Source organism: Chenopodium album, chromosome 9, assembly GCF_948465745.1.
Source record: "Chenopodium album chromosome 9, dcCheAlbu1.1, whole genome shotgun sequence".
NCBI lineage: Eukaryota > Viridiplantae > Streptophyta > Magnoliopsida > Caryophyllales > Amaranthaceae > Chenopodium > Chenopodium album.
In genome coordinates this window covers 70466810-70481260 of record NC_137842.1, presented here as the reverse complement: position 1 = coordinate 70481260, position 14451 = coordinate 70466810, and the positions used below count along the sequence as shown (strand labels likewise).

General features: G+C 35.9%; 2 protein-coding genes and 1 pseudogene across 2 annotated transcripts; 1 reads left to right on the top strand and 2 right to left on the bottom strand.

Annotated features, from left to right (window-relative positions):
- Window positions 1-6513: 6513 nt before the first annotated feature.
- LOC145558103 (uncharacterized) lies at window positions 6514-6933 on the bottom strand. Its single transcript, XM_081619249.1, has one exon. The coding sequence runs from the start codon at window positions 6931-6933 to the stop codon at window positions 6514-6516; it is 420 nt and encodes a 139-aa protein (XP_081475375.1).
- Window positions 6934-7574: 641 nt separating this feature from the next.
- LOC145558102 (basic blue protein pseudogene) lies at window positions 7575-9679 on the top strand (annotated as a pseudogene).
- Window positions 9680-10403: 724 nt separating this feature from the next.
- Window positions 10404-13762, bottom strand: LOC145560420 (transcription factor ABORTED MICROSPORES-like). The gene is made up of 10 exons (XM_081621670.1): window positions 13627-13762; window positions 13029-13131; window positions 12771-12944; window positions 12598-12676; window positions 12357-12425; window positions 11604-12239; window positions 11234-11478; window positions 11149-11170; window positions 10891-11067; window positions 10404-10625 (listed from the first exon to the last, which is right to left on the bottom strand). The coding sequence occupies exons 1-10, from the start codon at window positions 13760-13762 to the stop codon at window positions 10404-10406; spliced, it is 1863 nt and encodes a 620-aa protein (XP_081477796.1).
- Window positions 13763-14451: the final 689 nt, after the last annotated feature.

Here is a 14451-nt window from a genome sequence, read left to right as displayed (position 1 = left end):
GTGCAAGTTGTAAACCGGTAAATTGGTCGTTTAAAGGCAAATTGGATGGTTCCACCCAAACAATGGGACTCCTGAAGTGTATTAGAGACCATGGTAAACATTTCGGCAATTTTTATTTCCGGGCGAAAAAAAGTCAAAAAATTCCAAAATTGAAGACAAATATCCACGCTTTTTGAGAAATTTTTTGAGGTTTCGGGGAAAGGTGTCGAAAAGGCTTAAGATTTTAGGGGATACATCTCTGGGTCATATAATGTCATTTGGGAACATATATGATCATTATATGTTGTCATAAATGTTCGTATTAGGCTTGAGTTAATAAAATCCGGACAAGTTGTATACTGGTAATTTAATTGACCGTTTAAAGGCAAATTGGATGGTTCCACCCACCCAATTGGAATCCCTGAGGTTTTTAGGGACCATGGTAAACATTTCGGCAATTTTTATTTCCAGGTGAAAAAAAGTCAAAAATTTTCAAAATTGAAGGCATATCAACCCTTGTGAGAAATTTTGGATGTTTCGGGACACGGTGTCGAAAAGGCTTAAGATTTTAAGGAATACATCTCGGAGTCATATAATGTTGTTTGGAACCATATATGATCATTCATATGTTGTCATAAATGTTCTTGGTAGACTTGAATTAATGAAATCGGTGCAAGGTTTAAATTGGTAAATTGGTCGTTTAAAGGCAAATTGGATGGTTCCACCCATCCAATTGGACTTCGAGAGGGTATTTGGGGCCATGGTAAACATTTTGGCAATTTTTATTTCCGGGCAAAGTAAAGTAAGAAAATTCCAAAATTGAAGACTAATATCCACGTTTTTTGAGAAATTTTGGAGGTTTCATGGCCCGTCTTCGAAAAGCTTTAAACTTTAAGGGGATACATCTCAGGGTCATATAGTGTCGTTTGGAACTAAATATGATCTTTATATGTTGTTATAAATATTTGTGGTAAGCTTGAGTTAATGAAATCATTACAAGTTGTAAACCGGTAAATTGACCGTTTAAAGGCAAATTGGATGGTTCCACCAACCCAATCGGACTCCCGGAGGGTATTAGAGACTATGGTAAACATTTCGGCAATTTTTATTTTCGGGCGAAAAAAAAGTCAAAAAATTCCAAAATTGAAGACTAATATCCACGCTTTTTGAGAAATTTTGGGGATTTCGAGGCCTGGTGTCGAAAACTCTTGAAATTTTAGGGGATACATCTCGGGGTCATATAATTCTGTTTGGAACCATATATGATTATTAAATGTTGTTATAAATGTTCGTAGTAGGCTTGAGTTAATGAAATCCGTGCAAGTTGTAAACTGGTTATTAAATTGGCCGTTTAAAGGCAAATTGGATGGTTCCACCCAGCCAATTGGACTCCCGGAGGGTATTAGGGACAATGGTAAACATTTCGGAAATTTTTATTTCCGAGTGAAAAAAAGTAAAAAAATTTCCAATATTGAAGACTAATATCCACGTTTTTTGAGAAATTTTGACCTTTTGGGTATAGCTGTCAATTCGAGTAAACGGATCGGGTTTGGGTCGGTAAGAGTGGGTCGGGTCAATTGGGATTAATTACATAACTTTTGCGGGTCGGTTTTGGGTTGGGTCATGCTTGAGTCGGGTCATATCCGGTCATACTTCTTATCAGGTTTGGGTCAGGTTTATAACAAGTCGGGTTACATTCGTGTAGGGAATTATAGGTACTACGCAGCGGAAAAACATGAATCATATTCATACAGTACCTAATCCCAAGAATTAATGCATAACACATAAAGAACATATAATCGTACCTTTGAAGCGTGATTCCACGTGCGATCGAGCAAGAACAATGGGAGATAAAGAACCTCAAGCGTGATTCCTTTACTTGGTCCACGGGCATAGATTAAGACCTCCACTAATGCTAGTTAGTTGCAATTGAACCCTTCAATTGACCTTCTATGGAGAAGAGCGAGCAACGAACCACCATGAACCACCACGAACCACCACACGCGCCACCAAGGGTGGCCGACCGTACGGACGAGGGGAGGAGAGAGATAGCCGTGAGATAGAGAGAGAATTAGGGTTTTGGGATTGGTTGCCTTGATGTCAAAATACACTGTGTGTGAATTATGACCGCTTGCAAGCAACCCTAGGCATGGATCTTATTTATAGATCTCATCTCTAAATAAGAGCCCATGTCAAAAGCCCAAAACCTAATTCTCATCTAACTATGCTAGCCCGATCCATTTCATGATTAGTTAGTTGCTCATGAGGCCCATTAATGGGCCTCTTACTTGCTTAACCCAATACCCTTGTTGTGCGACCTCATAGGATCCATTCTAGTAGGCTTTGGACTATTTGACTAGCCCAAAGATCATTGATCATAGTCTAGCAACAGATAATGACGACCCAAAAGAACGAACTTATTATCTCCATAATAGTGATCCTTGATATATCTAGTAATTGCACTTATCGAAGACACAATTCCTTCAATTCGAGTCTGGTGAACAATAGGTCGAGTTTAATTCGGTTTAAAACTGGTTAGGGTAATTCTCGTGTTCGAGTCAGGTTCGGTTCAAGTCAATAATTTGCGGGTTAGAATCAGGTCGGGTCATTCTCGAGTTTGAGTCGAGTTCGGTTCAAATCAATAATTTGCGGGTTATAATCAGGTCAAGTCATTTTCAAGTTGGGTCATTCTCGGGTTCAAGTCGGGTTCGGTTCAAGTCAATTATTTGCGGATTATAATCAGGTTGGCTCATTTTCAAGTCGGGTCATTCTCGGAGCCAAGTCAAGTTATGTTCAAGTCAATAATTTGCAGGTTACAATCAGGTCGGGTCATTTCTAAGTCAGGTTATATTCGAGTTCAACTAACTATAAATAGATAATTATCATTTTTATCAAGTTAATTATTTCCTTTGACTATAATATATATGACAATATACTAGAAATCTATAGTTGGTAATTTAGGAAAATAATTATATCCTTTGACCATACAACAAATATATAGTACTATATTTAACTCTTAAATTTGAGGATGATGCTCCTTTCTTTTGCTGGCCTGGACCGACTTGGTCTTCCTAGACAAAATGTTTTGATCAACAATAATAAGGTGGTCTAAATTGCATTTAAGGTGATTAGAAATTGGGTCAGTGTTGCTTTATAAGAATACTACAAGAGGGGGGGTGAATTGTAGTTTGGAGGAATTTAGCTAACTTTTTAAAAAATTGATAAAATAAAGCTAAAGGAACTTTAAGATAACACAGAGAGATTTTACGTGGAAAACCTATTGGCCCTAACAAGAAGAAAAACCACGACCACTTGAGATTTTAGGAAAGATTCTTCACTATAACAGGGCAACTGGGCAAACAACCTATTACAAACTAAAGAATCAATCTTCAAGTTCCTCTATGAACTTGAAGTTCCCAGCAGCAAGTCCCTCTACTTGCCACTCTTCTCTTCTCTCTCTTTCTCAACTAATTTCTCTTAGAGTTCACTCAAACTCCCAATTCCCAAATTACAACTCAAGTAAATAAAACTCTAGTGAAAGTAATTAAGAAAAACACTTAAGTGGAATGCGACACTTGACTCTTTAAGAAAACAAAAAGATAGATAGATATGATTGAGCAAGGTGAAGTTATCCCAAGAATAACTTTAATATTTATAGGAAAACATTGCTTGGGAAAAACGCCATAATTCCTACCACTTGAGCCACCACTGCTGCATATCAACGCCACTACTTTACACCACTTCTAGATTTTCAATCATGTCCTAAAAACCAGGGCACGTTGATCCTCTTAGAAGCAGCTTGTACGCAAGTGGTGAAGATTGAATCAACAGTTAGTTGCGCAAGTTTAGGGAGTTAGTTTTTCAAGGATATTTTTCTGAAATCAAAAGATATTATCTAAAGAATAAAACAGAAAAGATATTTTCCAAAACCGTTTTTCCTATTTTCTAGCAATCTAACAAATTCTATCTTTTTTTGACAAATTCAAAAACGCATTCCACTAAGCATCAATTCCTAATTAAACTCACTTACATAAAACCTAAAATATATAAAATATTCCAGACTTTATTTTCTCTAAGAAGTCTCTTCTCCGAGTCTTCTTTCCTTAGCCTTTGAAGCTTCAATTCCTTTATAGGAACACTGCAACTAATCTCTTTATTCTTTTAGCTCTCGTTCCTTTGCCTCAAGTTATCCTTGCAACTTGTAATAAACAAACTACAAAACTCATCAAGGCATTAGTCCATTTATTTGCCTTGTGTTATCATCAAAACATCAAGGGCAACAGTCGGGAACAATTTGGGTTGAATTTAGGTCGGGACAATAACAAGTCGTGTTGATTTCGAGTCGGGTTAGTAAAAGATCGGGTTGAATTTTTGGGTCGGGTTATTAATAGGTCTGGTAAAATTCGGGTCGGGTCAATAACAAGACGGGTTGAACTTGGGTCAGGTTAATAACAAGTCGGGTTGATTTCGACTTTTCGAGTCGGGTTTGTAACAGGTTGGGTTAAATTTGGGTCGGGTTAGGAAAGAGTCGGGTTGAATTCAAGTCAGGTTAGTAACAATTCGGGTTTTGACGGGTTAAATTCGGGTTTTGACGGGTTAAAACGAATTTGGGTCAATTTCGATTCAAGTCAGGTTCGGTTCAGGTCAATAATTTACGGGTCAGGTCGGGTCATCTTCAGGTCAGTTCATGTTCGGGTTCGGGTCTCACATACTCGGGTCAACTCGAGTCTAGGGTTGGTTTTAGGCCGGGTCAGGTCGGGTTTAGGTCTCCATTTTTTTCGGGTTCAGATGGGTCGGTTAATAATCGGGTGCGAGTCGATATTTCGGGTTGGGTTAACTTTTGACAGCTCTAAATGAGGCCACTAACAAATAATAGTAAGTTGCACCAGTCATGAGTTTAGGTCCCCTGAAATATTAAGGAGAGGTCTTGCTCTAGAGAATATCACACAATTCACATTGGAATGCAGTAACTTCCATAGTTCCATGAACCCTGTGATATAACGTGAAGCATCTACTGGTGCGTACATATCAGAATTAAAGGTATAACTAAGTTAAATGGATCCATCAAGGCACTTTCATCAGCACACGAATTCCGTAGGATTCTGGTATACCCATTTCCTCATCATCAAAATGGCTTATAAAGAAGATGAAAAGTAGGTTTCAACAATGAAATGAACTCTGTTGGGCCAAAAAATTTACAAGAAAGATATCAGAGCCCTTATTACATATCAATGAAAATAGTCTTAGGCTCAATTCGAAAACAACACTATAAGTCAATAACTTTAGTTATAAAGACCACGTGTCTATGCTTTGTATGTCGTCAGCCATTCGTGGTAGTCGGTAATCCACCAAAGCCAAAGAAATCAAAAGGCAGGAAGAAACAATCTTAGGATAATTAAAAAAGCACCATTCACGAAATGATCTCAGACACAGTTGCAAAGACCAATCGAGCATAGCTTAGATGAGCATGCCATCTGCCCTTTTGAAGCAAGATTTATTAGGCTAAAAGACCAAAGTACCAAGTCATTCTGAAAAGATCATCACACATTCAACACTACATACTATTTTCTCTCCAAACCCAATGTTCTACTCCACCAAGGTACGCTAAAAGAACAAATATAGCAGTAGTAGCCCAGGAATAAATAATGACTCCCCTTCCTCCCATTCAGCCAGATTTTTGAGCACTTACCCTTCCCAATAGTATACAACAAGACCAAAAATCAAACTTGGACACCAATACTAACAAGTATGGAGCATAAAGAAACTCTAGAAAAAGAAACTATTTTCTACACCCCCTCCCCCAACATACCAATATAATTTAACTACAATGAATTTTCCTCAACGATTCTCTTCAACAACATTTCCCCGGTGCCTCCCACCCTATCCGTAATAAGGGAGATCAAATATATGTGACCTTACCTCCACAGCAGGACTAATTCCATTCCAATCCAAACAAATTCTTGATAACGACAATCTACTACTATACATTAGATAAATTTTTAAGAAAACTTCATGTTCCAAAAATCGTTAATAATACTACACTTAGACCGTCTTTCTAAATCCCCTCGATTCAACTACGATCAACTTCTCCTCAAGGATCTTCTTCACATGAAATTAATGCCCCGGATTAATGTTACACGGTTAATAAACATCAACATTGGAACATTGTTCCAATGTCTCCCACCCTAATTGTAATAACGGAGATCAAATGTAGGCAACCTTGCCTCCACAACAAGACTAATTCCAATCCAATCAAACCCTTGATTTGATCCAATGACCCTCTACTACTACACAATAAAAATTGAAGACAAATTCCATGTTCCACAATGTAATTCATCAATGCACAGACATAAAAAAAAAATTCATTTTTTTATTGATCAAATTAACTTGGAGGGCATGTAGCAGAAGAAACAAATAAGCAACCGCAATCCACAGCAATCCAAAATCAAAAGAAGAGATCATGATCAAATTCCTCCCAAAAACTAAAATCTGTGTAATCAGCAAAAAAAAAAAAAAAAAGTAAGAGATATAAGATCATACACTTCTAATAAGATTCCGACGAGCCAAAAACCTAGCAATAGGAGGAGTAAGAGCAATTGTAATCGGAACCCTAATTGGAAACAAAGCTTTGTTACAGAGCAAAGCAAGAGCAAAAGCGCCGCCACTAGACGCCGCGAGCTCAGCCGTACGATTCCTCGTCTTCTCCGGCGGAGGAGACGGCGATGCAGAGGGAATGTCGGCGATCAATTCGGGGTCGTTTTCCGGGATTTGCGGTTGTTCGTTGGTGTTGACGCCGCCCATGCCGACTTTATGGAGGAGAGCTTCGACGTCAACGTTGTTTTTGATGGCGACGTAAAGGCCGGAAATGGAGGCAGCTGAGACGGAGAAGTGGACTCCTAAGCCGACTTTGCCGTACTTCTTCAGGATTTGGCGGAATCTACCAGTGGACGCCATTGTTGAAGCTTGAAGGAGGAGAGAGAATGGGAAGGGTTTTTCTAGGGTTTTTGATTTGGGGGAAAAGTTGAAGAAAATTCTACGGTGATTTGTTGCGCAAGATTGACTGTAAATGAAGGTGGGTTGAGACTTGAGAAAGGGGATTTGGGCATGTGTGTGCTGTGTCTAGAAGGATTTGGACATTTTAAGTGTACTAATTTTATAATCCGTAATTACATGAATTAACTCATGAAACAATGTTAACATTTTGTTTTTTTAAATTACTTAACTTTTAGGCAAATTTTTAGTATTTTTTTAAGAAGAAAATATTAGTGTTTTATTAATTCGTAATTAAAATATACGAGAGTACATAGTGGGTAATCTCTCGAGGACAATGAATAATCCAAATCTGCTCTAGTCCAAAAGACACTAATCTGGTGATGAGCAACATAATTGCCTTCCCTCTTTAAAGCAAGAACACACCGTTAGTGCATCATCAAGAATATTATCTACATTTGTTAGGAAGGTTGTTGCTTTGTCGAGGTGATCCATCACAACTTGGGAATCAGATTCGATGATTACTTGTTTGAGGCCAAATCGGTTGTCAAGTTTGATCCTAAAACGCACAGTCATACACTAGCAATATCAAGGGTTAGATGTCCATGAATCCTCAGCAATATCAGGCAAATTTAGCATCAATGTGCACAGACTATAAAGAGGGTATGCTCGGATATTATTAACCAATATAACACGGACTATGGCAAAAGGTGTAATGCGTGTCATGAATGACATTAGCGGCTCTAAATTCCTTAAGTTAATGAAAGAAAAAGTAATGAAAGAAAAGTGTTTTTTTTTTTTGGCTAAATTGAAAATTTAATGAATATGTAGTGGATGGTTCTAACATTCCAATTTTGGGGTTTCATGGAATCAATCAAAAGAATTCTAACAGTTTTCTTGGCTTAAAAAAGTCTATATTTGTCCAAAACTAAAGGTTAAATCCATGCTTTAGACCAAAACTCAAAAAACTCAACAATTTTCCAAAAATGAAGTGAATGTACAAGGTGTCTTTAATGGTCATATAAGTTGGTGAATAATATGAACTATATGGTGAATGATGATGCAACATAAACTAAATATGGCGAATAAAGGAGCAACGAGCAACATAAATGACATTGATGATCCCTTCTCTTGTTGAATCTAGAGTTGCTAATCTTTAAATTAAGTTCAGCTTATTCATGTTGTTCTATAAGAAAAACTTTTTTTTCCCATCTTGTTTATTGAATGACTAATTCCCCCCTCCCTTATTTGATGGCTTGATCACAAAGTTTTTTTTTTTTTTTGTTTTTTGTTTTTTTTATGGGTAGGTAGACAGGTAGTACCGTAGTATTTAGTACTTCTTATGTATCTTGTTTAACACTGGTGCATGTTTGAGCAAGTCTAATTAATATGTCTAAGGCATGATTACTGTTGTTTTTAATAAAATACCTTCAATACTAAGAATTCATTGGAAAACAAAAAAAAAAACTTGCAATGTGACATAACTACTTAATAATCTTTCAATAAACAACCAGCTTATATTCTTTTAAAAATTCAACTAACTTCAAGGGTTGTGAATATGAGAATTGTTGGGGGAAATCTTCAATGAACAATGATCTAGCTTGTTTGATAGGCTGTAATAAAATAAATATATTAATAAAAATAAAAGCCATTATAACAAATTTATGTACAGAAGATTATTTTGTAAATAAAGTTCATAATTTGACAAAAAAAAAAAAAAAAAGGTCTTTCATTATTAATGCTTATATACAAATTTTTTATTCATAAAACTAATACAAAGGACTAAAAAAATACAGAGTTAATGCTTACATCATTACTTTTTATAACAAATTAACAACCTATCAAAGAGACAGTTAATTGTCTTGCCATATTATATTATACAAGTAGATATCATATTTTTCCTTCCAACTACCCATTCATTATTCTTCATTTAAAGCATCCGATCCATCAATAAAAACCCAAATAAAACAAGATATGGGTATAACTAAAAAACCCAAATCTTTCAACTACTTTTTGAATCTAATGAAATTTTTATTATTCATTTCTTGTTTGTTCTTCACTATTTCCAAATCTGAAATTATCACAGTAGGTGGTGAGAACCGTTGGACTGATGGTTTTGGCTATGCTTCATGGGCCAAAAATCTCAATTTTACTGTTGGTGATGTTCTTGGTATGATTTCAATTTCCTTTTTTCATCTTATAATTTGATCATTTTAATCATTAGTTTTCTAAAATTTAGATACCATTTACTCTAATAATTCTTGCTTTTGCTAATCCAATTCATCTATAATCAATAAAGTCAACCGCTAAAGATGATTTTCTTGCTGTGCTAAATTCCGGACATCCAAAAATAGTATTATTAATGTGCGACTATTGGGTGTGTTGTGCAGTGTTTAGTTACACAAAGGGATCACATAATGTACTAGATGTAACAAGGGCAGCATATCAATCCTGTGATACTAGCAGTGGAGTGAATGCCAAATATGAGACCGGTGATGATCATATCGAGCTCAATGAGGCCAAGTCGTATTGGTTTATATGCACCGTGGACTCGCATTGTCGACTAGGGATGAAAATGGAGATTAATGTATCAGCACCTGTCACAACTTCTGTTAACCAAACAGGGGACTCTTCTTCTAGGAGTCACATTAATGCAGGGTTTTACCATCTTCTTGTTGGAATTATGTCCATGTTAGTCTTTATTGTATGATAAAATTTTGATTTAATTTGTATGATTTTTTTTTTGTAATAGATAAAGGGTGAAGAACAACAATGTGTATATAGAATTTGGTGGAATTTTTTCTTGAAGAAAATCTTGTAATGATGTTTGACTTTTTGCTTAAATTTTAAGAGATTGACTTGGTTATTTTCATTTATTTTGGCTAATGCTGAACTGTTCTTTCAACTTGATTTACTTTATTCAGCTGCTATTTGACCATGAAAATTACACCTAGCTAATGACTTAGTCTTCTGTTTGTTTTCACTTGAGAGATTAATTGCAATTATGACTATTTAATGGGATTATATTAAGTAAAATTTTCAATAACTAGTGGTAAATTTTCTAATGATGTGTTTAGCTTTATGCCTCTTGATGTATGTAGCTAAGATCAGTTATTTTCAGCCATTCTGGTGTCATATATTCATCCCCTAGTCGATTTTGCTACGAAAACCCGACAAAAAAAACGTACACATAGCTTATATAAACTTCCTGATTACACCAAATAATAAAGAGAATCAACAAATAAAGGCAGGGCAAGTACTGATGATGTTAAGCCCTAGATGTTGTTTTACATCTTTATTCACGAGTTAAAAAACAGAAGAGACGCTACAATTAGGACTTTATGTTTGGAGTATTACATAAAAAGAAGGAAAAAAGAGAATATAAAACTACTTAAGCTTTATTAATTTTGCCTCTGAAAAAGCACCCTTGTATCTTAGTTACTGAGGTGATGGAAGTGGTTGTGGAAAGGTCCTATATGGTGGTTGTGAATGTGGTGTTGTAGCCCGTACATCTGATTCTGATGTCGATGATCGATGCCACTTCCATTCTCTGATGATGCCTTAGCCATCTCAGACCAAAATCCAGCTTGGTTACGCGTTGCCTCCAGCAAGGAATCCCTCAGGTACTCTGCTTGTACACTTTCACTGTCCCTCTTCTATCATGAATTTGCCAAAAGATATGCAGAGAACAAAAAAGGGTATTAGAAACTTTAATTAAGTGCCTGGCTAGTTAGGTAATTTGACAAGGGTCATAATGTCCTAAATACCCTTAATGAGGAACATATGGGTAGGCTTAAGTCAAGTAAAGTCACTATCAACATTTCGCCCTCTATTAGTTGTCTAACTGTTAGACAATTAGCCGAACTCTTAAAAGAAAAATATGTATGAATAATACAAATGCGAAGATGTAAATGTAATTACCTTAACAATGAATACATAAGAGACAAGACTGATGCAACTGGTCATATTCACATTGATTATCTCCAACCCAAGACAGTGTAAAGCCTCCATTAGTCTCACAAACCCACCTCTCTTTTGCTCACCAAACACCTTCACAAAGAAATCATTCCCTTCAAGCTGAGCAATTTCCACTTGCACCTGCGATTTTCAACAGAATTATATTCAAGGTATCTACATTAACTCCAAGATATTAGCGCGAAAGTTTTATGTTATGACTACCTCCATTTGTTGTGCTTTGTCACTAGCACTTTCAAAATCATGGCTGCTTCTATTGACACTTTCAGATGCTCCTCCCATGTGAAACCCATTTCTTGGCTTTTCGTGATCAAAATCTGGCCCGAATGTCCCTTGTGCATTTTGAACTTCTGGTGAGAAGTTCATTGGATGAAGTTGGTGATGATGTTGTTGTGCACGATCAATGTTCATGTCATTGTTGTTGTGATCTTCATCATCTGAATTCCTCGCAAGCTCGTTTTGAAGGTCTTTTTCTTCCTTCTGCAGCTCTTGTACATACTTGATTGCATCCCCAAGTATCGAAGCTCTATCCAACTACAAGGATCAAGTTAAAAGGCAAGAAAACAGATCATCCACTAACCACATTACTCTCCTACTAACATCTCCAACATTATATTATATGTAAACATAGTACAATTGATCATAACATAGACTTTTACCTTGGATATATTAGGGACTAGTGAGCGAAGATGGTAAAGCCTCTCATTAAGCTTCTTCCTTCGCTTTCTCTCAGCCATGAGGTTCTTAGATTGAGGGCCTTTTGTGGGCTTTCGTCGATGATACTTTGGATCATCATCATCGTCCTCAAGTGGATCACTATCCGATACAGAGTTAGCACGGGCTATCTCATGCTTAGGTAGACTTCCCTTCTCATCTAAATGCTGATGATCATTTACTGAATGGTCCAAAACATGCATATTATGCATACTGTTAGCATTGTTCATAAGGTCTTCAAATCCATTCTCTGACAAGGACTTGAAGGAGTTTAATTGGTGATGATTCTCAGCTTGAAATGAGTCATTTGCTTCGTCGAGAAAATCATTCCTAGACATCTTGTTAGTCTCGGAAACATAGTTAAATTGCTGCAAGAAATTCATTGAAGACTGTGATTCATTGTTCATGCTGATAGCATTGTTTTGATCAGATAACGTTGGATTCGATTGGAGCTCGTTGATCATGTTGATGTTCATCGTGAAGCTGGGACCGGCATTGCTCGAGCTGCTTATTGCTGCTTGGTCCATCAAGGTGGTGCATTGAGTCATAACATAGTCTATGACATTCTGATCTTCATTGATCTATAAATCCCATAAAAATTGATTTAGAGACCTTATACTAAATGCTAAAATTGAAACAAAACATAATATTGTTGTTCAATGAAGTAAAAAAAGAAGGGGATACTTAGTTACTAGTACTTGTTTAGCAGCAAATAGTTCAGCCAGTCCACCAGGAATTGGGATTAGAAGTTTTGTACCAATCGATACCTGTTTAAATCAAGTAAAGCACAGTACAATTTTAGTCTTGGTGGTGCTTCTGCATCGACGAATGCAATAGGCATATGTGGAGAGGGGCACCAGATTGGGGTGCCGTTCTTAGTTTCCTAGGTGCATAAAGGCTCATATAAGCTGATGTATAACAAAATAAAGCATGACTTACTTCATTTACGTTTATATCAGAGACATTTGAGAAGTTTAGCCACTTGGGCTGATTTGATATAAGGATTTCCATATTCATCCTGTATTACAAGTCAAGTTATTAGATGATGAATTAGTACAATCACATAAACACACAAAAATAGTTTGCATTTGAAGGACAGCTTAAAGAGGTACCCGTCCAAGGGATGAGAAGAGGGCAATTGAGCAAGTAATTCGCAACTTCTTGTTCTCATGTGCTGAAATGTCATATCTCTGCAAGGAAACAGAAACTCTTCACCAACAGTATTGCCATTATTTTCCATGCTGCCCTCGCTTCCAGCACAACAGCAGTCCATAAACTCTAGGAACCTGAAAAAATATAAGATACACTGATCAAAGTTGTAACAACCATATACAAGAAGTATTTAATTATGTTTCGAAATAAATAAGTACCTTTGATCTTCACTTAATTTCCAGAGGACGCAGTAGTCCCAAGTCTTCGAGTTCACCAGTTGCCTTAAACTATCCATAGGACTTGACACAATGCTCATTTTCTCTTCATCATATTAAACAGATTATTAGCTTTCGAAACAGTTGCAATGGATTATATTTGTTGTTAATGAATTATAATCTGCATAAAAAGAGAAAACTGAAATTTGACTCAAGCCGATAATTCAATCAGAAACTGCCTGAAATTTCTAAGGTTTTGTACACAATTTTTTGACCTGTAACACAATATACCAATGCTCTTAGAGTATCTGATCAGATTAGTAGCTAACACAATTTTATTGAAATTCTGAATACAAATTAATCTAAGTAATTAAGGATCTTTTGATTGCTTGTGTCCTGCATAATATGTTTATGTCATTAATACCAAACTATCACTAGGAATAATAGTTTTTACGAATGAATAAATACATGTAGAAGAAAATTTTAATTTCCTAGCTTAGCATGATGACTTCATAATATAACTAGCTAGATCACCTTCACAAAATAAAAATGATGCAAATTTGTAAGGATTTAATTAGAGAAAATAGTTTTAGAAATATACCTGGCAAAAAAGAGTATTTCCCTCTTTTTCTCCTTAGATAACTACGTTCTTCGACGACAAAACCAAGTATGACATATAGAAGCAGAGCAAACCAAGAACAAAGTAGAAAGCAAATTATATGGAAGCAAAAATCCATGCAATAAGCTTACTACTCTTGAGCTGATAACAATGTTTGTAAGAGTTTTCGACATACGACTCGAGTAATCTCACCTCAGATCAGATTAGATCAGATCATCCAGCATCATCCATCTCTAGGAAATTAATTATATGATGCAAAGATAACATAAGAAATGAAGAAATTTCATCATTATAATTACAAGAGAGTATATATAGGTAGGGATTAGCAATGAAAGTTGTTTCTGTTAACTTGGTAGGTGAAGTGTAGTACAGGCGTGAAACTAGGAAGCAACATGTATTTATAAGTTGAAAGGAGGTTGGAGGGAATTGTAGGACTTAAATTTGTTGTAAATAAATTGGGATGAAATTTTATTATTTGTGATTTAATAATAATTTAAAGAAGGATTTATAAATAATGCTGTAATGATGGGAGTACAATTTGCATGAGCTAAGATGGCGTAACTACCTAAGTTTATCATTCATTTTTTGTTAATTTTTTTTTCCAAAATAACTCAACTACTTAATTGCATCAAGTGAGGCAAAGAGAGATGCATATAAAAGGCTTCTTGTTATATTCTTTTTGAATGTAAGTACATTTTCCAGACAGTTTCATATTAAGTTATCTTGACATTTTTATAAATTAAGTGACCATTCTTAAGCAAAAGTTAGTGTGTCGTACATGGTTATACTAGGTGGTGTTTAAGGGGT